This window comes from Myotis myotis, unplaced genomic scaffold (genome assembly GCF_014108235.1).
Source record: "Myotis myotis isolate mMyoMyo1 unplaced genomic scaffold, mMyoMyo1.p scaffold_m19_p_16, whole genome shotgun sequence".
Lineage (NCBI taxonomy): Eukaryota > Metazoa > Chordata > Mammalia > Chiroptera > Vespertilionidae > Myotis > Myotis myotis.
The window spans coordinates 35,208,825-35,233,000 of record NW_023416320.1 but is presented as its reverse complement, the minus strand read 5'-3'; the positions used below and the strand labels follow the sequence as shown (position 1 = coordinate 35,233,000).

At 35.7% G+C, this 24,176-nt stretch overlaps 1 protein-coding gene across 5 annotated transcripts in view; it reads left to right on the top strand.

Moving 5' to 3' along the window:
- Positions 1 to 24,176, top strand: part of ARFGEF1 (ADP ribosylation factor guanine nucleotide exchange factor 1) — a 102,850-nt gene that overhangs the window by 61,464 nt on the left and 17,210 nt on the right. For all 5 annotated transcript variants that reach the window (XR_004972520.1, XM_036338447.1, XM_036338449.1 and 2 more), the window contains exons 18-29: positions 1,043 to 1,214; positions 3,344 to 3,495; positions 6,785 to 6,913; positions 7,817 to 7,975; positions 8,664 to 8,814; positions 12,640 to 12,730; positions 18,404 to 18,444; positions 18,539 to 18,708; positions 19,051 to 19,202; positions 19,338 to 19,510; positions 20,275 to 20,435; positions 23,248 to 23,378. Coding sequence is in view for 4 of the 5 variants with exons in the window: in XM_036338447.1 (XP_036194340.1) it covers positions 1,043 to 1,214; positions 3,344 to 3,495; positions 6,785 to 6,913; positions 7,817 to 7,975; positions 8,664 to 8,814; positions 12,640 to 12,730; positions 18,404 to 18,444; positions 18,539 to 18,708; positions 19,051 to 19,202; positions 19,338 to 19,510; positions 20,275 to 20,435; positions 23,248 to 23,378 (1,682 nt within the window). In the remaining variant the exon portion in view is untranslated. The remainder of the gene's footprint in view (positions 1 to 1,042; positions 1,215 to 3,343; positions 3,496 to 6,784; positions 6,914 to 7,816; positions 7,976 to 8,663; positions 8,815 to 12,639; positions 12,731 to 18,403; positions 18,445 to 18,538; positions 18,709 to 19,050; positions 19,203 to 19,337; positions 19,511 to 20,274; positions 20,436 to 23,247; positions 23,379 to 24,176) is intronic.

Here is a 24,176-nt window from a genome sequence, read left to right as displayed (position 1 = left end):
CCTATACATATGTACCTTCTCATGAAAGTTATTTTAAAGAAATATTAAAACTGCCTTACATAGTATCAGATTGTTAAAAGTTTCTGGACACAAGTCAGTTAGGGAGTGTTAAATCTTGGGAACAGTGTCCTGTCTTGATTGCACTAGTTTCTGTCTGTAGGACACGTGCTGGTCTGGCAGTGGTAGCTTATTGTCATGTGGCTCCTGTCAGACTGCTGGCATCATGTGCTGATATGCAGCATGCCGCTGTGCTTATGGGTTCCTACAAAGCTAAGTTGCTGGTTAGAAAATTGAACCCATAATTATGACCCCATATAATATACACTTTAAGACTATATGAACTATAACAAATGACATCATTTTTAAAGAACACTTTAGCCCTAAGAAGTTTGACTCAGTGGATCCAACGTCGGCCTGCGTACTGAAGGGTCCCAGGTTCAAGGGCATATGCCTGGGTTGCAGGCTCGATCCCTAATAGGGGGTGTGCAGGAGGCACCCAATGAATGATTGTCTCTCATCATTGATGTTTGTATCTCTTTCCCTCTTCCTTCCTCTCTGAAATCAATAAAAATAAAAAATAAAAAAAGAGAATACTTTAAAAGAATCCCTAAAATGAATTCTTCTCATTCTTAATTGTTTTCAAAGTTAAAATATAGGTGAATTTTAACAAGTCATTTATGTTTCTTTTTCACGTAGAATATTTACAGTTAAATTACCTTTTATATATAGTGTGTCAGCAAATTTTTTTAAAATTTGAGGTATATTTAGAACACATATTTTTGTCTTAATCTTTATCATTAGTAACAACTGGCTTTGATTCATGTGTATATTAGAGCAAGTTGAATTAGCATATGCCAGGATGGGTTTTTATCTACATTGCTGTCATTTTCTATGAGTTTTTTATTGTGTGTTTTGTTGAATATTTTTCACTTCTTGCCTTCCAAGTATTTATAAATTCTCTCATAAGAGTATTTAAATTCTTAAAATATGGGTGAAATTTTTATGTTAATTTTTAGGAATTATAATGGCTTTTCATTTCTAGGTTAAAAATAAAATGACAAAGGAACAGTACATTAAGATGAATAGAGGTATCAATGACAGTAAAGACCTTCCTGAAGAGTATCTATCAGCCATCTACAATGAAATAGCTGGCAAAAAGATATCATTGAAAGAAACGAAAGAATTAGCAATCCCTACAAAATCAAGTAAGCAAAGTAGGTATCCAAATCATTTGAATCCTGATTGCTCAGGTGGAAAAATATGGGTACTTGAAAGAGTTCTTCACTTAGGTTAGAGTATTTATTCTAGTGATAGTATTTATATACTATATAGCATTTGCTGATATGATTGTATTTTTTCTCATTTGCTGAAGAAAGGTAGCTCTGGACAATAACTAATGGAAAATGCTACATAATATGCATGGATTAGTGTATGTTTAATATACACGTGTCCATTTAGCAGTTAATCTCAGCACAGATTTGGAGGTCAGAGAGATTGGTCAGGAAACCCCAGTAGTCAGACTTCAATTCTTAATCTTTGCTTCTGCCTCCTTATCAGCTACAAGCAGCATATTTATATCTCTTCATATATCATCATAGATAAACAAGCTGAAAGTAGGGGTGATTCAAGGATATGGGGAAGGTTAGGATTGTGAGATAGCTGTGGAGTTGGAAATCACTACTTCAGATGTGCCACAAATTGTATCACTGTAGAGTTCCTAGATCTAACCAGCATTAGGGGCCAGCTGTGGGCCTGGCTCCATTCTAGACTTTCTGTACATGTAGATAATGGTGATGAAATGAGAGCTAAAATCTGATTACAGGAATGAGACCTGTGATGTGGCTTAAGAATATAACAGTAATATGGAAAGAGGACACCTTCCTTTCTGAGCTTTTCCACTTAGAAATGAACTCTCAGGTTTTATTTAACAGAGCAAGTTACACTAGCAAAATTCTGTTGACAGAAGAGAAGCAAAAAGGCCTATGTGATGTATGTATTTGTAGAAGCTGTTGAAGAATTACAAGATGAGAGTTGGGGCTAGGGAGATGGTTTTAAAAGGAAGAGTGGACGTACTGGCCTTATCTTTTGGAGTAGTATGAGGAATGATCCTCAAGAATTTTAGTAAGTTCATCCTCATTTTATAAATGAGGAAACTAAAATGCAGAAGTTAAGAAACTCAGAGTTTTAGAATTTATGAGCTGAGTTTGCCTAATGTAAAAATTTTTATTAAATCGCTACATCTAAAACCCAAATAGTGGCAAAGCCAGGGGTTGTACTAGGCATCCTTGACTCTTACTGCAGTTCAGTACCAAGCAGCAGTTTACCTGGGTGTGTTGGCTTCAGTTCTGCTTGTAACATTAAGTATATTGATCAAGAGTTCATTTTACACCTGAGTTGGTGCCAGTTCTCTGATTGTTTTCTTCCTCAAACCTATTTTAACATCTTCACATCCCTCTTTCTACAGCCTGTTTCGTATGTGGTGGTAGCAATTAGAGAGCTAGATATGGGAGGGAGATGGTGGTGTTCTGAAATACTGAATCATCCTGGAGTGTCAGGGCCATTGTTTTCTTGTTAACTCAGGAGATACTATTCAAAGATGCCATTTCTTCTTACATCTCTTTTCCTATCCCAGGTTTGTGTGTATTCTCTTCCCTCTTCATAGGTTTTCTACTTATCCCTGACTCCTAGTGCAGGATTTTTGCACTTTTCATTATTGGGGTGAAATTCATTTAATTTAAAATGAACCATTTTCTCCTGGCTGGTGTGGCTCTGTTGGCTGGAGCATCATCTCGTACACCAAAAGCTGGTGGTGGGTTTGATTCCTAGTCAGGGCACATACCAGGTTGTGGGTTCAGTCATCCAGTTGGGTGACTTGTGTAGGAGGCAGCTGATTCAAGTGTCTCTCTCACATTGATGTTTCTCTCTTTCCCTCTCCCTCTCTCTAAAATCAATGTTTTAGAAAAAATGTTTTAAAAAATTAACCATTTTGAAGTGAACACTTCAGTGGCGTTTGGTCCATTCACCTGTTGTGCAACCACCACCACTATCTAGTTCTGAAACATTTTCATCACCCCAAAATAAAACCCTGTTCGAATAAGCAGTTACTTCAGGTTCCCTCCCATTCCTTAGGCCCTGGTTATCCCAGTCTGTTTTCTGTTCCTATGGATTTACCTATTCTGGATATTTCATATGCGTCTAATCATACATTATGTGACCGTTTGTGTCTGACTTCTTAGGACTATTTTTAATTGGTATATTGGTGGTAATTATTGTTTTGTAATAAAACATCAAAATAACATTTTTAAATGCTTCCTATTTTAAATGCTAATGGTGGATGTTTCAGATGTAGCTAATGAAAAACAAAGAAGACTTCTGTATAACTTAGAAATGGAACAGATGGCTAAGACAGCTAAAGCACTCATGGAAGCCGTCAGCCATGTTCAAGCACCTTTTACAAGTGCAACGCATTTGGAGCATGTGAGACCCATGTTTAAGGTAAGAGTTACTAGTAACTTTTGGTGGCAGTAGGCATTTACATATAATGACATATCCCATTGGTATAGACATCGAACCAAAAAGCCATGTTATTTAGGACATGGCAAATACAAAATGTATTCTTAAAGAGAATGACAAATGTATGCACTATTAGGAATTAATAGCTGTGTGATCTTAAGAATAGAAAAAGTTCAAAGAATGATCATTAATCCTGCGCCTGGTTTTCTCTAAATAAGTTTTATTTCAAACTTTAGGTAACTTTGGAGTTACCTAAAATTCCAAAGGATCGTCATTGAGCTGCTTGCTCTCTCTCAGTGCTTCTGGCCTAGGAGCTAATGTAATAGGAGGGTTCTGATATGCCCGGAGCCCAGAAAAAAAGAGTAAGGAACAGAAAGAAGCATTGTTTATTTTTATAGGTTGATCTACTAAGAATGGTGCTGGTTCTTTAAAATGTGATTTCTCATTCCTTTTTCATTTCCTATTCTTTTTTTTCTACCCTTTCTCCAAATTCTAGAATGAGTAAGCAGTGCATCGTAAGGATCGTAGGGAAGTGGAGGGGAGTCTAGTTAAGTTTGGAAAGGGAAAATGGGTAAAGTACATTGCAGTTTGTGTGGTTAAGATGGTCTGTGGAAGCTAAAGGTCATAATTTAAATTCTAATGCAGACTTCACTATACATATGTATGGGTGGTGAAAATGACTACCAGATTTCTGTGCTTCCTTTTAGGTGTAAAATTTTATAATTACTTTTACCCCTACTTCAAGGTCTAAGTGAGAGTGATATTTCTAAAAGTTGGTGGAGAATTATAGAATAGGAGGGGGGCTAAGGAGGTAATGTTAAAAGGAATAGTGGTGTATCACTGGCTTTATCTTTTGGAATAATAATAGAAAATCATGTTGAAATGTTATAAACACTTTTTCTTTATTATAAAATATATTTTATAAGTCAGCTTTTCTGTTTTGAATAATATTATACCCTTCTTTTGTTTTGTTTTTCAAATGTTTTTGTAAAGGGGGAGGCAGAAAAAAGCAAAATAAGGATCTAGCCATAATTCAGCCATTCAGAAAAAACCTTTTGTTAATATACTACTTTTTTATCTTAAACTGTTGTGATCGTATTATGTATAGAATTTTTTATCTTGCAGTTTCTCACATAACTATTTCCCTGTATCATTAAGAATTTGTCAATACGTTTTATGATATGGATTAGTTATAGTTTATTTAAACATCCTCTCAGCACTGCCATTGTTCTCTTCAGACACCCTCACTTCTCACTCTTAATACTGTAGTGTCCTTATGTGCACTTCTTACCATTTACAGAAGCCAGAATGATCTTTATAAAAGAAAAAATGCAGTTTCACCTTCTTCCTTAAGGCTCTTCACTGACTTTGCATGACACTTGATGAAATTAGCACACTGAGAGGGTCTAGAGACCACCTGCCTTTCCAAACTCATTGCTAGAACTCTTCTGTTTCTTCTGTCTCTTACTGTGCTGCAGTCACACTGGCATTCTTTAGGCTTCTAGAATGTCCTAAATTATTTTCTCTCCAGAGCATTCTTATAAGCTGTGTCCTGTGTCTAGAATGTTCTTTTCTTTGCCTGTGTAGTTTCCACTTATAATGTTACCTTTTCAGAAAGTTTTGCTCTGACCCCTCTAATTCAAATTAGTTCCCTTTTCATAACATGCTGTTCTTTTCCTTCATTGTATTTATAACCATTTTTATTTGTACATTTATGTTAATATGTGTATTAAAACGTAAGGCTGGTATGCCTCTTGGCTGTACTTTAAGCTCCACGAGGCAAGGGACTACATCTGTTCTGTTCACTTTTCCCAGTATCTGGCACAGTTGCTCACTTGTAGCCAGTGCTCAATAATAAGCACTGACTGGGTCAAGGAATAAATGAGAGATTCCTAGAGTGCATTATACTATGAAGGGATACACACATTACTAGGAATCTTTCTACAATTGGCAAGTTGTATTCTGTAAAGGTTTATACAATTATGAGTGGGCAATTTAATTTCACTGTCCCTGGATATTATTCAATGTGATTTGATTGGAGAAATCATTGTCTTTAATTTCTAATAGAGTTAAACATTTTTTTACTGGCTTATGGACCATATACTTCCATAAAATGTTATACAGGGTTTCTAGTGGAATGTGTCATTTGTTGCTTCCATGTAGTACTTTGTATTTTAAAAGTTCTGCACTTCATATGCTGCCCAGAGCTTCTCTTCACAGTGATGGACCAGTTATTAAACAGGAGGAAACTGCGTTTCAGAAAGATTAAATAAGTGGCAAAGCTAAGACTTGAAGTTCGGTTCTGTGGTTTATGTTATTTGTAGGGATTATACACTTTATTTCTAAACTTTCTGCTGTTACAAGCAAAGTGTTGTGTTTTCCTTCATAATGCTAAAAACTTCTTAGATCTTTTAAACATTTTAGTTGTCATTTCTATAGCACACTCATATAAACATTTTTTCATCTGTATGGCTATATGGTTTATAGTTTTGCTTCATGACGACTTATGAAAAGCAAATACTCTCACATCAGACATGTCAAAGTCATACACGCACACACTAATCTCTCTGTTTTGACATTAGCATGTTCAGCAGTCAAAGGGTAGCTCTTTTTTTGTTTCTTTTCCATTAAAAGTAGGTATTCAGTTTTTATAGTAAAATTAAGTGTTTGTTGGCTTTCACTGTCTATAATGAAGAAATATTTTATTGAACTATATTTTTAAAGTATTGTCCAGGGTTATCACTGACATGTCAATGTAAAGTATTTGACTGGAAAAAAAAAAAAAAAGGCTAAATGATGTTCAGGGAGCATGCTTAAAGTAAAGAAAGTAATAGAATTGCTGCAAGTAGAAAATGCTAAAGGATTTTCTTGGAAATAAAAAGCCCATGATATTGCAAGGGAAAAAGCTTGCAGAGAGAGATGAGTTCTCAAGTCAGGGGTATAAGTGATACCATTTTTGAATATTGATTATCCCATTTTATTGATGTGAATAATTTATAAATGCTGCACTTAAAATATTCGTAAGGCCTTCTACTGAATTTATGATCTTATTCTTTTATTTATTTAAGACCAGGCTGCATTAAATTGGTTTTTTTCCTTTTGTCTAAGAAAGCTTTCCAAATAGCTATGCTAAGAAATTTATTGCTTTTTTTTTTTCAGAACTTCAAGTTATTTATTGTCTGAAAGCCTTGAGAACTATGAATTTAGTATTATCATAATTTTTAATTAACACTTGATATACATGATATATTTTAAATTTTAATTTTCCTAGTTGGCTTGGACACCTTTTCTGGCTGCATTCAGTGTGGGTCTACAAGACTGTGATGATACTGAAGTAGCTTCTCTTTGCCTGGAAGGTATAAGATGTGCAATCAGAATTGCATGCATTTTCAGCATTCAGGTAATAATGAAATTTGCCTTTGTAGTCAGTCTACTTATGCCATTACTATAGTTTAAATTATTTTTTTATGTTTGACTTAGGAGAAACTAATTTCAAGTTTATGATATAATTTAAATCTTAATATTTAAGAATCTGAGAATCTGTGACAGAGTAGTTCTATACTGATGTGCCTAAAATTCATAATAACTTTGGTTTGCAATTCTTCCCTAAGACTTTGAATTCTTATATGTTAATTTCGATATCTTATTTAAATAAATATGTTGCAAGTTCTTATTGAATCACATATATTTTCATATTTTATATACAGATAGTAGGTTTATAATTATTCATATAGAGAATAAATAATAATACAAGAATAAACTGTTTCATATGTATATATATGTGTGTATGTGTGTGTATATGTCTTAACCCTCAGAACAAGTTTAAGAAAACCAGGTATATAGTACATAATTTTCATGAAGATAGCCCCTCCTAGTAATTTATATGCTTTGTCTGATAATAAATGTAGTCAAAGCTTGCTTTCTTTTTTTAAAACTTTTATATTTTATTATGAATGATAGGACTTAAAAAGCACAGTCTACTTATAATGAAAAAGTGAGCAAGTTTATAAATAAGGTTTCTGCTAGTTCACACAGTACTTGAAACAAATATTCAATGAATGTTTTTCTACTATATGAATTTATTAATAAAATCTCATCTTGATTTGACACCTTCACCTTTGCATGTTAGAAATTTTCTGTCTCATTTATCTTAAAAAAAACACTCTAGTTTGAGATATTGCATATAAGTTATGATTTTTCAGTTAAAAACTTACTAAACAAGTAAACAGTTTGTCATTAGGGAATTAAGGATCACTCTGTTGTGTTTACAACCATGTCAAGTATACTTTTCTCTTTTTTATAGCTGGAAAGAGATGCATATGTTCAGGCACTAGCAAGATTTACCTTACTCACAGTGAGTTCTGGTATTACTGAAATGAAACAGAAGAACATTGACACAATAAAAACGCTTATCACAGTGGCTCATACAGATGGAAATTATTTAGGAAATTCATGGCATGAGGTATAAGCACTTTCTCTGTTTTTAGTTTTGTAATTTGATTTATAAAATGAGCTAAATATTTTATCACTGACATGCCTAAGTGTTTGGGGAGAAAATTAAGTACATTCGGGGTAGATACAGATAGCATTTTATAATCTATATGTATAAAAGCCTAAGCAACCAGAAGACCAGATGACTGGCCAGTAGCTGTGACGTACACTGACCACCAGGGGGCAGATGCTTAACACAGGAGATGCCCCCTGAAGGTCAGTGTGCTCTCACAGTGGGAGTGCCGCTCAGCTTGCAGATGGGCACCAGACGCTGGGCTGACGGCTGAGGAGTGCAGCTGTATGGTCCTCTCCCGTGGACACTACCTCTACACGCACTAGTGGCGGCAGGCTCAATGTGGCCAGGATGAGTGGGAGCAGCAGGGTGCCCAGCCCGGGCTCAGGCTCCTCCCTGGCCGCCTGCGGCTTTGAGCACTGCTTCATACTGTGCGTGATCAACAAGAACAGCGGCTGGAGCCTGATGACCTGGAGGGTAAGGCCAGGCTGCAGCGGTGCAGAGGCCCACTGGTCCCTGCAGGCCGGTGCACCAGGCCTCTAGTGATTTATAATGTAGCCTAGGTTTAAATCCTGGCTGCATACATTTAAATATATTTGCAGACATTTTTAACGTGGAATTAAGTTTTTTCTTTTTTAAAATTAAGATTCTGAAGTGCATCAGTCAGTTGGAGCTTGCACAACTTATAGGAACTGGAGTGAAACCTCGATACATTTCTGGAACAGTGCGAGGCAGAGAAGGATCTCTTACTGGAACGAAGGATCAGGCTCCTGATGAATTTGTGGGGCTAGGCCTGGGTGAGCATTTTACAAATTATTTCTATGAAGTATCAAAAATTGTTTAACTTGTTCAATCTAAGTAACTTTATTGTAGGAATGAAATATAATTGGAGGGATATGATAAAATGCCCATTGGCTATCGTTCTGAGGAAAAACAAGATGAATGTATAGAGAACTAAGCCTTTTTTGCCTGAAATAGTTTGCAACATTAAATGAGGTTTAGTCTTAATCTCGTAGTTGGGGGTAGGAGAAAGGAAGTTTAAAGTTACTGCTTTTAAGACTAAGTAGGTAACTTAAATGAGTGAAGGCTTGTATAAGATTGTAAATAGTAAGGGCAATTGGAGAAAGCACTCACATTCAGGTTTTTTAAAGGTACTGTGCAGACCTACCTAAATGCTTCTGCTACTATGGAAACTTGCCCATGGTTTCCCATGTGCTTAGTCTGGCCAGGAACTTCCAGATTTAACCAAATAGAAAAAAAGGAAAATATTAATGGATACAGGAGAGCCAAAGGCCATGCATTTTTAGTCATAAATGGAAAAAAGTTTCATCAGGGAAGAGGCAAAGTTTAGACTGTCTTTCACTTTGAATACTATACTTTTGGGTTTGAATTCTGCAAATTTCTTCCTGACTGTGTTCAAGTCACTAATTCTCTGAGCTTTGGTTTCATCTTTTTCAAACTAATGGAGTTGTTAGGATTAAATAAGAATATATATAAATGGATTTGGTATGTAGGCAAATCTATTAATGGTTTCTGGATTATTCTCTGTCATTATTTCCCACCCCACTTTAACCAAGAAATCTAGAGACATGACTTAGCAAGAAGGAATGCACCTGAGATCTAGGAGTATTTACCTTTTAAAGCTTTGTACTGTAACATTATATTTCTGGAAAATTTCTATTTTTATCTTTTAGTGATTTCTCTGTTGTTGCTTACAGTAAAAATTCTTAGGAAATCCAAAAGAATTTCAAGCTTGAAAAACGATCAATAGGGAAAGAAGTAAAGACCAGGACCATATGTGGCTTCAAGTTGGACTGGGACAGTTAGTTCCCATTGGTTATCCAACTGTGTCAGCCAGCAGTGCAGTCTGTACCTCAGTTGTACCTTAGATGCTGTGGTTCTGGGTGATGCAGTTGTAGACCTAATAACTTGGTGACCCAGCAGCAGGATTTAGAACTGCCTGAGCACCTGCATGGTGACTTTTATAATCTGGAAGTCTGACTTGGAATATCAGAACTATAATTACTCCAGAAATAGCACAAGATACAGATGAAAAATGTTTACAGGCAAGTGAAATGAATGTGCAATGATTGATTCAATAGCTTTTGAAAGGCCTTTTTTTTTTTTTTTTTTAAGAACTAAGAAGTGTGGGAAGGCCAAAATAATGACAGGTACAAATTGCCAAGGCTCAGTTATGCCAAGCAACAGAAGTAGGTTACACTAAAAATAAAATAGCAGTGAAGTTTTTTTATCTCCTAAAAGTTTAATCAAACAATAAATAATGCATGCTGATAGCATTTACTGTTAGTATATTTGGAAGTAAATTAAAATTAATTTGATCACTGTGCCGTTGTGCCATTTAGGTTGCAAGGATATTAGATGGCCTGCCTTATTCTTTCAGGAGAAGTGCATTTACAGAAAAATACACACTTTTTGGGATCTGGAAGTGAAATAAAAATGTCAGACTTCCAAGCCATTCAAGTAACCAACCATCCTCTTCTACCTCTTTCCTGCTTTATCTAGGCTTTCTCTTATATTATCTACCTCTTTTAGCCTGCCCCATTTTCCACTCACTCCTGATAGATCAGGTCTCTCATTTTTGCGTCTACATCCAAGAGAGAGCCAGTCTTTTGACTTGGCCTGTTAGGCAGAGCTCGCCTTTCAGGCCATCTCATTGGTTAATCCCATGTAGCAGATGTTCACCCCTGTACATCTGTGCCCTGTCACCTATCCAGACAACAGATGCTTTCTTCAGCAGGATGCTGTAGTCAGAATTAAGGCTAGATGATATAGAACAGACAATCAAGTTGGTTTAGTCTGTGTGTGTGTGTGTGTGTATGTGTGTGTGTGTGTTTAAATAAATTAATATCCTTTATTAACAGCATTTAATAATGCACCAAGTATTAGTTTATATACCAAGTATTAATTTTTGCACCAAGTAAGTTATGCACCAATATAAATTATGCACAATTTATTAATGTACTAAGTATTTCATTTTAGCCAAGGTGATAGGGCTGGGTATATATTTATCTGATTGATCCACTTGCACACTTCCAGTACATTGTATATGCTGCTCCTTCTACCTGAATTGCTTTTCCTCTTGTCTCCTTTCCCACATGATCATCCTTCTGGGTCCAACTTAAATTAATATTTCATATTTGAAACCTTCCCATGAGTTAACATCCCCATTCTCCTTTATCCCATCAAAATTAAATATATTTAGCAAAACTAGTATTATATATAATTAGTTTGTTTCAGTCATGAAGTAATCATTACATTGTATTAAAGTTGGTTGTAAGTGGTGTCTCTCCTGGTAAATTGTTAACTCTGAGGACAGGACATCTTTTTTACTTTGTTCAGTTGCTAGAATAGAATTGAGTCCAGCTAGTTTAAATAATGTTATCTATTATGTTTCCATTCTTAAAGGCATTTATTGTGTATCTGGTCAGTCAAGTCAACAGTATTTATTGAGCATCTGCTTTGCACTTAATATTGAGTGAAGTGTAGGGGGATACAAAAAAAAATGTTTATGTCTTGGTTCCTAACCTTAGAGATCTTTTTATCTGGCTGAGAAGGCAATATTAACACAACCAAAGTAATTTATATGAAACTATATGGAAGAAATTCTGATTTGAGTAGTACTTCTATAAGTAAATGCTTAGTTCAGAGGAAGATGAGAGCAGTGGAGAGGAATCCTTCATTGGGAACTCAAACTAGTTAGGGTTTTAGATAGTTGAGGGAATGCCCTGAATAGAGACGCTATATTGTCTAGACTCTAGAGTGTTGAAGGGAACTGCCTTAAGTGCTCTGTTGAAAAGTTTATGCTTTATCCTAAAAGTAAAGTAAGCAAAATGAAGCTGGTGATTTAGGAAAGTTAATCTGGCAAGAGAATGAAGGAGAGATTTAAGAGGGGAGAAATTAGCAGCAAGGAAAGCATTCAGGAAACTTTCAATTATCTGGGCCTGAAATTATAAGCATCTTAACTGAGTAGGAATGAAAATTAATGAATGATATGAAAACAGGTCAAAAGAAAGATTTAGTGACTAGTGGAAAGATCTTGAAGATGATTGTAAGGTTAAGAGTTTGAAAACTTGGGGAAGTTGTTGTTCTGCTGTATGACATATGGAACCAGTTTTTTGGGGAAAATAAATTCTTCTTTTGAATAAGAGGATGTTAGAACATAGAGTTAGAATTTTCAATAAGCATTTATAAACAGGGACTGGAGATTAAATGACAGGGGAGATCTGATTATGTGGAGTTGGGAGTCATCCTTAGAGGGATCATTGGAACCTGAACTAGTACTGTCTTTCTTAAACACTAAGAGTAATTATGCCTAATGTCATTAATTTGTGCTCTAAATTCTCAGTGGCCCTAATTTGTGTAATTTTTGCAAACACAATTTACATCTTTATAACCATGTCTGTGTACTAACTAGTATAGCTCATTAAGCACATTTTGCCTTGATAAAGGTCAGTGATGCCAAATGAATTGTTCAACTAAAGCATTCTTTCTTTCATTAGGAAAATAACTGATTTCAGAAATGTATTTTAGAACTCTAAGTGTGTTCTTCCAGCATTCAGACTTACTTTCAAACTGAAATAACTCTCTTTTATGTGTGGTAGTTGGAGGAAATGTGGACTGGAAGCAGATAGCAAGTATTCAGGAATCCATTGGAGAAACCAGTTCTCAGAGTGTTGTTGTTGCTGTAGATAGGTAAGGTATTCACTTTATTCCCTTTTCAAATGAAACTGGTTTAATTCTGTAGCATTTAGATTTTTTGTGCACAGTAGTAAACAGAAAATTTTATTGCCAAAAAAATTTCGTTAAGTAATGTAAGACTGTATTGTAATATGATGTGATTTAAATGATGAAGCACATACTTTTGCATTTTAGGTTATAGAACAGGGGTGGGCAAACTTTTTGACTCGAGGGCCACAATGGGTTCTTAAACTGGACCAGAGGGCCGGAACAAAAGCATGGATGGAGTGTTTGTGTGAACTAATATAAATTCAAAGTAAACATCATTACATAAAAGAGTACGGTCTTTTTTTTCAATAGTTTTATTCATTTCAAACAGGCCGGATCCGGCCCGTGGGCCGTAGTTTGCCCACGACTGTTATAGAATATAGGAAAGAAACAGTATGATAATGTAAGTTTTAGTAGGTATTAGTGGGCATTAGGCAAATAGTAACCTTGATGAAAAAGAACACAAATGTTTGATTCCCTGTATAGAAAACATTCCCCTTATTATCCCTATTGGGAAACAGAGTGTACTTTCTCTTTCTGATAGAGGACTGCATTAGGGGTAAAATGAAGGGATTTGCTGGCAATTCTCATTATAAGCTTCTTTGGAAAGAACTTGGAAATTGGTATATTATAGACATTACCAGGTATTCCTCATTTTTAGTTTGTTTTCTAAAAGAAAAACCATACTCTGGTTTATTTTACTATGGGAATATTTAGTTTCAGATTTTTAAAATTTCTAGTATATAGAACATTTAGTGGTGTGGTGTTTTTTTTTTTAATATTAGTTTTTACCAGATGAATGCCCCCCAAATTGAAACTTAACATTTTACAAATCTGACATTTAAATTTTTTTTTTAAATATATTTTATTGATTTTTTACAGAGAGAAAGGGAGAGAGATAGAGAGTTAGAAACATCGATGAGAGAGAAACATCGATCAGCTGCCTCCTGCACATCTCCCATTGGGGATATGCCCGCAACCCAGGTACATGCCCTTGACTGGAATCGAACCTGGGACCCTTCAGTCCGCAGGCCGACGCTCTATCCACTGAGCCAAACCGGTTTCGGCTGACATTTAAATTTTTTTTTCTTTGCCACTTTTTATGGAAACTTTCAAAAATATAAATGTAATATGTACTGTTTGTTTGTTTGTTTGTTTTGGTGCTTTGAGACTCATGCTGATCCATTATTTTATTTTGCATCAGATAAAACTTTTTGCTCTACGTACAGACAGAACTAGAGTGTTCCAGGCTACTGACCCTGGAAGTACTCCCTGGAACTTTTATCCTTGAAAATAATTCTTAATGTCCACTTGCAATCTTTTTTGTTAGGGGAAGGAGGTTATTTGCATTTTTCTTGGGAAGGATGAAGAAAGATTGTGTATCATCTATACCGGAGGTTCTCAACCTGTGGGTCACGACCCCTTTGGGGGTCGAATGACCCTTTCACAGGGGTCGCCTAAGACCATCCGAAAACACATATATAATTACATATTGTTTTTGTGATTAATCACTATGCTTTAATTATGTTCAATTTGTAACAATGAAATTGGGGGTCACCACAACATGAGGAACTGTATTAAAGGGTCGCAGCATTAGGAAGGTTGAGAACCACTGATATACCCACTATATAATTAGAAGGTTTACCACATGGTTGGTATATTTCAAAGTGCTTTACCTGTATTATTAGTTTAATCCTTTAAGTAGCCTCATTAGATGAGTATTATTGTCCTCAATTTACAGATAAGGAGACGTGGGGAAATTAAATAACTTGCTCATTCCACAACCAGGCTAACTGGGTCTTCATTATTTTGATGACTGTTTCATTCATAGAGAGTTTTGGGGAATGGAGCCAAGACGTACAGTCAAGCAGTATATCTTGAGTGTGCACTCTAAACCTCTCTACCTGCATGTGCAACTTCAAAGCAGTGTAATGTCTGCCTTTCTGCTATCAGGGTAGCTTTTTTCCAAGTGGTTTTCTTGCTTTCCAGAAAATCACCTTCACTGTCATTATGGGAATCTCTTCAGGCAAGAGTCAACATTTTACCTACTATTTCTGTTTCCATAATATACTTTATATGAGCATACCTCATTATGATTTATTCAACTATCCATTGTTTGTTATAGGTAGACATGTCACTCATTTGAACAGATAATATGCTTGTCTGTTTTAATAATTTATACTGTTTCACAGGTATCCTAGCAAAAGTACTATTAGTACTTTGTCCTCTCAAACTCATCATCACCAAAGTCTTCTGCAAACATAAAATCAATGTCCAATTTTATATAAAAACTCAGTATTTAAATTTTAGCTTATAATGAAAACAAAAGCTACATCTTTGATATATTATAAGATTATATTATTCTTGTGTGGTGCATTTCATTTTTTCATTACATTTCTTCTGAATTTCTTCTCAGATATCTGAGGTTATATTCATATGTAATATTTGGACTCTAGTCTATAAGCTAACTGAGATTGCCCTGGAATTCAAGACAGTGGTGAAATATTATCAGGTATCATCCTTGAAAACTGTACTTATCCAGCAAAAACAGTCATTTTCCTACTCTTAGGCCTATTGTTCTGAAAAATCTCTTCTGACAAGTATAGGACCTAAAAATGAAAATAAAAATAATAATTCTTTGCTTAATTATTTATAGCTTCTGTATCTTAACAGAAAAATTGCTGATTCTATTAAAAACCTTCAAGTTTTTAATGATAATATATCCTAATTATCTCTACTTTTGTAGTCTTAGGAATCCATTAGAATTTAGGAGAATATTGTGCACTTTAATATGGAGTACCTGATCCTCTAGGATTTTCTAGGGTAGAATTTGCTAGCCATTGCTAAACTAGACCAATTTTATAGGTATCCTAAACTATGCAGGAATGGATTTTTGTCCCAGAATGGTTTATCTCTAAAAGTTAAAAAAAAAACACACAGTTAATTAATACCATGGTTTTTGAAGCACATCAGATCTAGCTTTGTAAAACTGGCTCATCTCATACTTTGAAACATTGTCACTGTTCAGAAAATATATACAGCTCATCCCCCACTTCATTTGCTCAAAAATATCTTTCAGGTAGATAAAAGAAATAAATGTTACCTCAGATATTTCACTGTGAAAACTTTTTACATATATAGTAATTTACTTAGCCTGTGTGTTACATACAGCTTAATGTTTTTTAAATCTTGAATCTGCAAGTTTGGTCAATCTTTTTTTTTTTTTTTGGCATTGCTGTATTACTATCATGATATGGATGAATCAGTAATATATCAAATTTATTTTTCTACTCACACCTCCGGACATGTCTTTTAATATTAGCACACAAGATCCTCATACTACTGTCCTTTGCTTTTCCTACAGGGACTTTAGAATCTATTTCATAGGCTGATTTTATGAAACAGCTTTTTTTCTCCTGCCTTAGTATATTAAGGCTTAATTTTAAATGCCTCCACAGACCACTGTGCTTCTATCACTTACGTTTAGCGAAGCATTACTAGAAATAGGGCACCTCTCAGAGGCTACCAAAGTGAGTAGGCATCTGAATGCGCTTTCCCAGAATGCATGCTTCCACTGCCTTCCATCATCACCTGGGTCTACAGGACCCATCTAATTGCTGCTGCAACCCCTCTGTGGCCTTTGTTCTCCATTATTTCACTGCATTCAGAGTTGCATATATCCCCTCTAGTTATATATAATCTCCATTTCTGTTTCTATTCTTTACCCCTTCAACTTTGGCCACTTGCCTCTTTCTCAGTTAAACATTTTTTGTTGTTGTTTCATTTGTTTCTCCTATACTATTTAGTTTTGACTCTGGTTTTGGTGTGGGTTGTTATTTTGTTTTGTTTTTTTACATTGCTCCTTGGGGATACCTGTAGTTTGATAAATTGGCTAATTGACACATATAATGCATAGTCTAGCAATTTTCATTGTTTGTTCATGTGAAAGCTTTGTATATGTTAATATCTGGATCCAGTCAAATCACTGAATTCAGTGGGGCCCTATTACTCTTATATTTTCTCCCAGATTGTGTTTTTAGCCAGATCTTTGAATTATTTTGTTCTCTTGAGAAGAGCAGTATGGGAAATCTCAAGGTATTCCTTTAGCAGGAGGTCAGATTCTGAGTTATCGTGTTATTAGTTTCTAAGTAGTTTTTCCAGTCTTGTTTTTGTTACTCATTGCCAGAAACACATAGGTAGGCATTCAAGGGCACTAAGATTAAAGCAATATGATATTGTTTTAATCTTAAAAATAATATACTCAGAACATTTATATTATGGATGCAGGAAAAAACTAGAATATATTTAAAATGTTTAAATTACGTTTTGCTCAAGTAAGTGTGGGGCAATGTAGCTCCGTGGTTAAGAAGGTGGCCTCTGGCCCTGACCGGTTTGGCTCAGTGGACAGAACGTCGGCCTGAGGACTCAAGGGTTCCAGGTTCGATTCCGGTCAAGGGCATGCACTTTGGTTGCGGGTACATCCCCAGCAGGAGGTGTGCAGGAGGCAGCTGATCGATGTTTCTCTCTCATCGATGTTTCTAACTCTCTATCCCTCTCTCTTCCTCTCTGTAAAAAATCAATAAAATATATTTTAAAAAAAAGAAAAAAAAAGAAGGTGGCCTCTGGAGTCAGGCTGTCCTGGTTTGAATCTTGGCTCTAACACTTACTAGTTTTAATACTTTTAGGAAATTTCCATAAAATTGAGAGTATAATGGTACCTATTTCCCAGGATATTGGTTATTATTTTGAATGGATATATTAAGCAGTCAGGATAATACCCACCTTGTGATTATTGGTAGCTGTTACTGTTATGATTACTTTTATTTCTAAGTTTAATATTTGATCTGCTCCTGCCTTTAAGTTTTCTTCTTTACCATGCAGATCTTATGGTGTTTATTTTAAATTGAGGAATATCATTTCATTCTGGAAGTCATATTCAAACCCTTGGTTATAAACCCACTGAGTGCATAGATAAAAATGCAGACATTAAAAAAGAGGACTAATATGTTTATGCTGAAGTCTTTTATGAAACTTTGAAACACAGAAACAGAACTCAGTGAAGAAGTCTGGGCAAAGCTGGACAGCATAGCTTAACACTAAGTATTTGAATGCCCTAAGAAAAGTCAGTCAGCTACTTCTTGGTTAAACTGATGGAGACTATTTGTAAGGTTCTGTTAAATCGATTGTAACGTAACATAAATGAATTTTCTAATCAAACATACATTACTTGTAGAAATTAAGTAGAATTTTTCATTTTAAAACTTTCTTAATGTTATAGATAATCAGGAAAAGATTAAAAAATTTTTTGTTTTATAGTGTACCAATTATTAGTTTTACAAATTAATATTTTTCTTTTTCTGAGTCTCATAAAATAACTAGTTTTTGTAAATTTACTAATAAAATTAGAACCATATATTCTTTAATATATTACTGAATGAAAAGGTTAGAGGGAGGAACATCAAATTATAGTTTTTAAAGTATAGGATAATAAAAATTTTCATTTGACTACCTGATTTCTTTAGTTCCTTTCAAACAGATAAAGGTAGCCACATTTGAATTGATGTAATAATAGATGTGAGACTATACATGTTTTTTTCAGGCTATACATTTTTTAATCATGGGGTTGTTCTGTTCCTTTAGAATATTTACAGGGTCTACAAGGCTAGATGGAAATGCTATTGGTAAGTATGTATATTTATTTCACTTATAAACTGGTTGTTTGGCTAAAACACTTGAACATTAAGCTAAAAAATTGTAAATCTATTTATATTATAGTGGATTTTGTCCGTTGGCTCTGTGCTGTGTCTATGGATGAATTACTTTCCACTACACATCCAAGAATGTTTAGTCTACAAAAAATAGTAGAAATATCATATTACAACATGGGAAGAATAAGATTGCAATGGTCTCGAATTTGGGAAGTTATTGGAGATCATTTTAATAAGGTATTTAAATAATTATAGGATTTGCTTACATTTATGTTATTTTTCATTGTGTAAAATTTCCTTATCATAATCTAATTGAGAATTTTTCTTTCCAAGCAATTTTTTTAAGATTAAATTTGGAAAACCCTTTGAGTTCTGTTTTTTCTTTAGCTCTAGGTTTTAAGGATTTAGTTAAAATAATGTTTTTCTTATTGAGAAATATTATTAGCAATTAGTGCTTTTATAAAGAATCTTAGGATTTACTTACATACATTATTAATGATACACTATTTTTAAAATAAAAATAGAAAATTATATTTTCACCGCTGACATTAGCACCCTGTATTTCTGTTGCCATTGCAGGTTGGCTGTAATCCTAATGAAGACGTAGCTATTTTTGCAGTAGACTCCTTGAGACAATTGTCAATGAAGTTCTTAGAGAAAGGGGAGCTTGCTAATTTCAGATTCCAGAAGGATTTCTTAAGACCTTTTGAACATATAATGAAACGGAACAGGTATTATATTTGTTGAATTGCTTAATATCAAAAAATACTTTATTATTTTTCAGTGCAGGGAGAAAAACAGAAAAAGGGAAAGAAAACTGATGTTTTATCTATATGCTTATTCAAGAAATTAAATTAATATTTTAGGTCTCCAACCATTCGAGATATGGTTGTGCGATGTATAGCACAGATGGTGAATTCTCAAGCTGCTAACATTCGGTCTGGATGGAAGAACATTTTCTCTGTATTTCATCTAGCTGCATCTGATCAAGATGAAAGCATAGTGGAACTTGCATTCCAAACAACAGGGCACATTGTCAGTGAGTATTTCTTTTAACTGTGTTTAAGTTAAAAGAAAAAAAAAAAGGAATGAATGAATGAAACTATAATCTGTTCAGAAGATAATTCAAGTATATAAGGTTGTAGGTCTATTATGGTTTTCAAGTTTTGCCTACATAGCAGAGTAAATGATGAATATATTATTATAGTTAACGTTTATTGGACATTTACTATATGACAAGCCCTGTAAGTACTTTGCATGTATTTTCTTCAGTCTTCACAACTATGAGATAAGTATCTTTAATGTCACCCCTCTTTAATACATAGATGGGGAAACTCGGGCCCAGTGAGGTTAAGTAACTTTCCTAAGGGCACAGAACTAGTGATAGAGCTGATATTCAAAGCTAGGGAGCCTTAAGACAAAGTCTTTGTTTATACCCACTACACTTTGAGGGAGAATAAAATATTAAAAATATAAGTTATACCTATCTGGAAGATTATAATGATGACCAACATCAACATCAAGAATAATGACATTATCATAGTTATTATTTGAGTGCCTTATTTGAATTAAGCATTTTTACTTACATTATTTTATTTTAGTGCTTACAACTATCCTGTGGATATTGTAATTCTCATTTTATAGATTAAGAAACTGAGATAAAGAGAGATTAAACATAATTTTGTATACTCACCCAACAACTGTTGATATAGTACCTGCTGTGTACCAGGTTGATGTATTTTTTGATGCAATTCAGAATAATTGACATTATAATTACTTTGATACATTTTTCCCTCTTTTTAGCTCTTGTGTTTGAAAAACACTTTCCAGCGACCATTGATTCCTTCCAGGATGCAGTGAAGTGTTTGTCTGAGTTTGCCTGCAATGCAGCTTTCCCAGACACAAGTATGGAAGCAATCCGACTTATTCGCCATTGTGCAAAATACGTGTCTGACAGACCGCAGGTGCAGTGTCGTTTTGTAAACAAAATTTCACTGACTATTTATTCCCAGTCTGAGATCTACATTTACCGGAAATTAAGAGGATATGAAGCGTTATTTTTCAGTAAACCCAAAAATTATCTGAGCTTGATTCTGAGCCATAATGGGCAGTCCTTGATAGCTAACGCTAATTGAAAGCATCAGAGTGTTTCACCCGTATTAACTTGTTTCGTCTTCATAAAAATTACAGTCCCATGCAGATAGGAAATCTGTGGCACAGAGAAGTTAAAGAATGTGTCTGTGATTGCAGGGCTAGTTAAGGAGACAGAGTTCGAACCCAAGCCTGTGTTTTTAACCATTCCTGTGCTGCTTTTTGCCTGTTGTGTTTCATCTGCAGTACTGAAGTTGACTGTGGGCTTCAGCACTGGAGTAAAAGGTTGAGTTGGCAACCTGCCTGCCAACTTTAACTCACATATTTGAGTCTCTCTTTATAACCACCATAAGGAGAAGTGATACATCATAGATTTAGTAATAAGATTTTTACTGCATATTGACATGGACCTATGGGGTGCTTATACTTTTTTTTTTTTTTTTTAATTAAATCTTTATTGTTCAGATTATTACATTTGTTCCTCTTTTTTCCCCCCATAACTCCCCTCCTCCCAGTTCCCGCTCCACCCTCCGCCCTCACTCCCCACCCACTGTCCTCATCCATAGGTGCACGATTTTTGTCCAGTCTCTTCCCGCATCTCCCACACCCCTTTCCCCCCCAGGAATAGTCAGTCCATTCCCTTTCTATGTCCCTGATTCTATTATAATCACCAGTTCATTCTGTTCATCAGATTATTTATTCACTTGATTCTTAGATGCACTTGTTGATAGATGCATATTTGTTGTTCATAATTTGTATCTTTACCTTTTTCTTCCTCTTCCTCTTCTTAAAGGATACCTTTCAGCATTTCATATAATACTGGTTTGGTGGTGATGAACTCCTTTAGCTTTTCCTTATCTGTGAAGCTCTTTATCTGACCTTCAATTCTGAATGATAGCTTTGCTGGATAAAGTAATCTTGGTTGTAGGTTCTTGGTATTCATCACTTTGAATATTTCTTGCCACTCCCTTCTGGCCTGCAAAGTTTCTGTTGAGAAATCAGCTGACAGTCGTATGGGTATTCCCTTGTAGGTAACTGAGTTTCTTTCTCTTGCTGTTTTTAAGATTCTCTCTTTATCTTTTGCTCTTGGCATTTTAATGATGATGTGTCTTGGTGTGGTCCTCTTTGGATTCCTTTTGTTTGGGGTTCTCCGAGCTTCTTGGACCTGTAAGTCCATTTCTTTCACCAGGTGGGGGAAGTTTTCTGTCATTATTTCTTCAAATAGGTTTTCAATATCTTGTTCTCTCTCATCTTCTGGCACCCCTATAATTCTGATGTTGGTACGCTTGAAGCTGTCCCAGAGGCTCCTTACACTATCCTCGCATTTTTGGATTCTTTTTTCATTTTGCTTTTCCGGTTGGGTGTTTTTTGCTTCCTCGCATTTCAAATCATTGACTTGATTCTTGCGCTCCTCTGGTCTGCTGTCGGGAGTCTGTATAATATTCGTTATTTCAGTCCGTGTATGCTTAATTTCTAGTTGGTTCCCCAATATAAGATCGAGGGTCTCATTAGATTTCTTGAGGATCTCACTACATTTATCGGCGGCTTCTAGACAGTTCTTAAGAGACCTTAAAAGTGTGGTTCTGAACTCTATATCTTCCATTGACAATTTTGTCCTGTTTCTTTGTCTCCACATTTTGTTATGCTTCCTTGGTGCACCTCCTAGTGGTCTTTGTTTGCAGTCTTATAGTTAAATCTTGATTGTTGTAGCTAATTCCAGGGAGGGTTTGACCTCTAGGCCAAGTGGCTATGAGAATCAGCTGTGTCAGTAGTGAGAGAACTTCTGTCCTCTAGGGAGGTGCTAATCTAGCCTTTGCCTGAGGCTATCCGGCAAATGCCTGTGTGCAGGGCTTGGGCGGGGCGGGTAGAACAGGATCAACAGGGTGGGCAGGAGAGAGCAGTTATGGCGGCTCTCAGTCCTGTCCCCAGGGGCTCTGCCTCTCTGAGTCCCAGCACCCGCTGCAAAGCTCAGAGAGAAAGCTGCACTCGCTCTGACCGAAGCCAGACAGTCCCGCTTCTCCCGTTTGAGTCTGGGTCCCTAAAGACTCGCCCGGATCTGGAGCTCAGAGTCTGCGACTCCCTCCCGATTGAAAACGCCAACCGCGCACTCCGCACCTCAGAATTTGACTTCAGCACTGCGCCTCCTCTGAGTGTCCGTATTCGTTTCTCTTTCCTCCTAGTTGTAGGACTTCCACTCAGCCAGCGTTCCTGTGGTTCTGGGTGATGTCCCTTCCGTTTTTTGGTTTCACTTTTGAAGTAGTTGTTCAAAGCAGCAAACTCCGGCGTTAACCTATGCCGCCATCTTGGTTCTCCAACCTATCATTCAAGGGGTGCTTATACTTTTTACCTAAACATGCATTGACTCATTTGACCTCACATTTCCCCAATGTGGTTAGTGTGGCTACATGGTGTCATAACCATTCAAATGGTAAAAATGAAAACCTGATTTAACCTGGTTAAGAATGCAGAAATCTGGTGTCAGAGTTGAAACTGAAACCAACTTTTGGGTTCTGGTCCAGTCCTCTTTATAGAACTGCCCATTATAATCGCCATCATTTTTATAAATTATTGTGTTTTATCAAATTGTTCACTTTGATTTGTAAAGCATTTTTTAAAGTTTTAGAGAAATGTGCTTAATGTAGGCATTATGTTTTGCCTTTAATAACCCTACCTTTCTTCTTGAAGGCTTTTAAGGAATACACAAGCGACGATATGAATGTGGCGCCTGAAGACAGGGTGTGGGTGAGAGGATGGTTCCCCATCCTCTTTGAGTTATCCTGTATCATCAATAGATGCAAATTAGATGTAAGAACCAGGTAACAATCAGTATTTGTAATTAACATTTTGTAAGGCTTATTGTAACTTAAATTAACTTTCCTTATGTGAACACAAAGTTTAGTAGTGAAAGGCCATAAATCATGTGTTATATCAAATACTAGAGGCCTGGTGCACGAATTGGGTAGGGTCCCTAGGCTTGGCCAGCGATCAGGATCGATGGGGGCCTTCCAGCTGCTTGCCGGGGTCCCCTGGTGGTCAGCACATGTCATAGAGAGTGAGCGATCTCCCGGTCAGTCAAACTCCTGAGGAGACACTTTGCATATTAGACTTTTATATATGTAGATAACAATTATTAGATAGGCAGATTTAAAAATATGTTAAGCTATAGCAGTGTTAAAAAATGGAAATATATTACTTTTCCTCAAAATTTAAATATAGCCTACTAAATTTAAATATAATCTACTTTGTGTTTTAGCTTCTATGTTAATATAATACTTTACACATTCTGTTTTTTTTTCATACATTTGTTTCCAATTAAAAATAGAAGTTAGTGGCAAATTTATTTCCTAAAGAATGATGGAAGAATTCTCAAATGCGCATCCTTGATGCATTTTAGGTAAAGAACTTTTTCTCTGAAGACTGGTCAGTAATATAGTTTTGAATAACATAGGTCTATTAAAAAAGAATTGAAGCCGAAACCGGTTTGGCTCAGTGGATAGAGTGTCGGCCTGTGGACTGAGGGGTCCCAGGTTCGATTCCGGTCAAGGGCATGTACCTGGGTTGCGGGCACATCCCCAGTGGGAGATGTGCAGGAGGTGGCTGATCGATATTTCTCT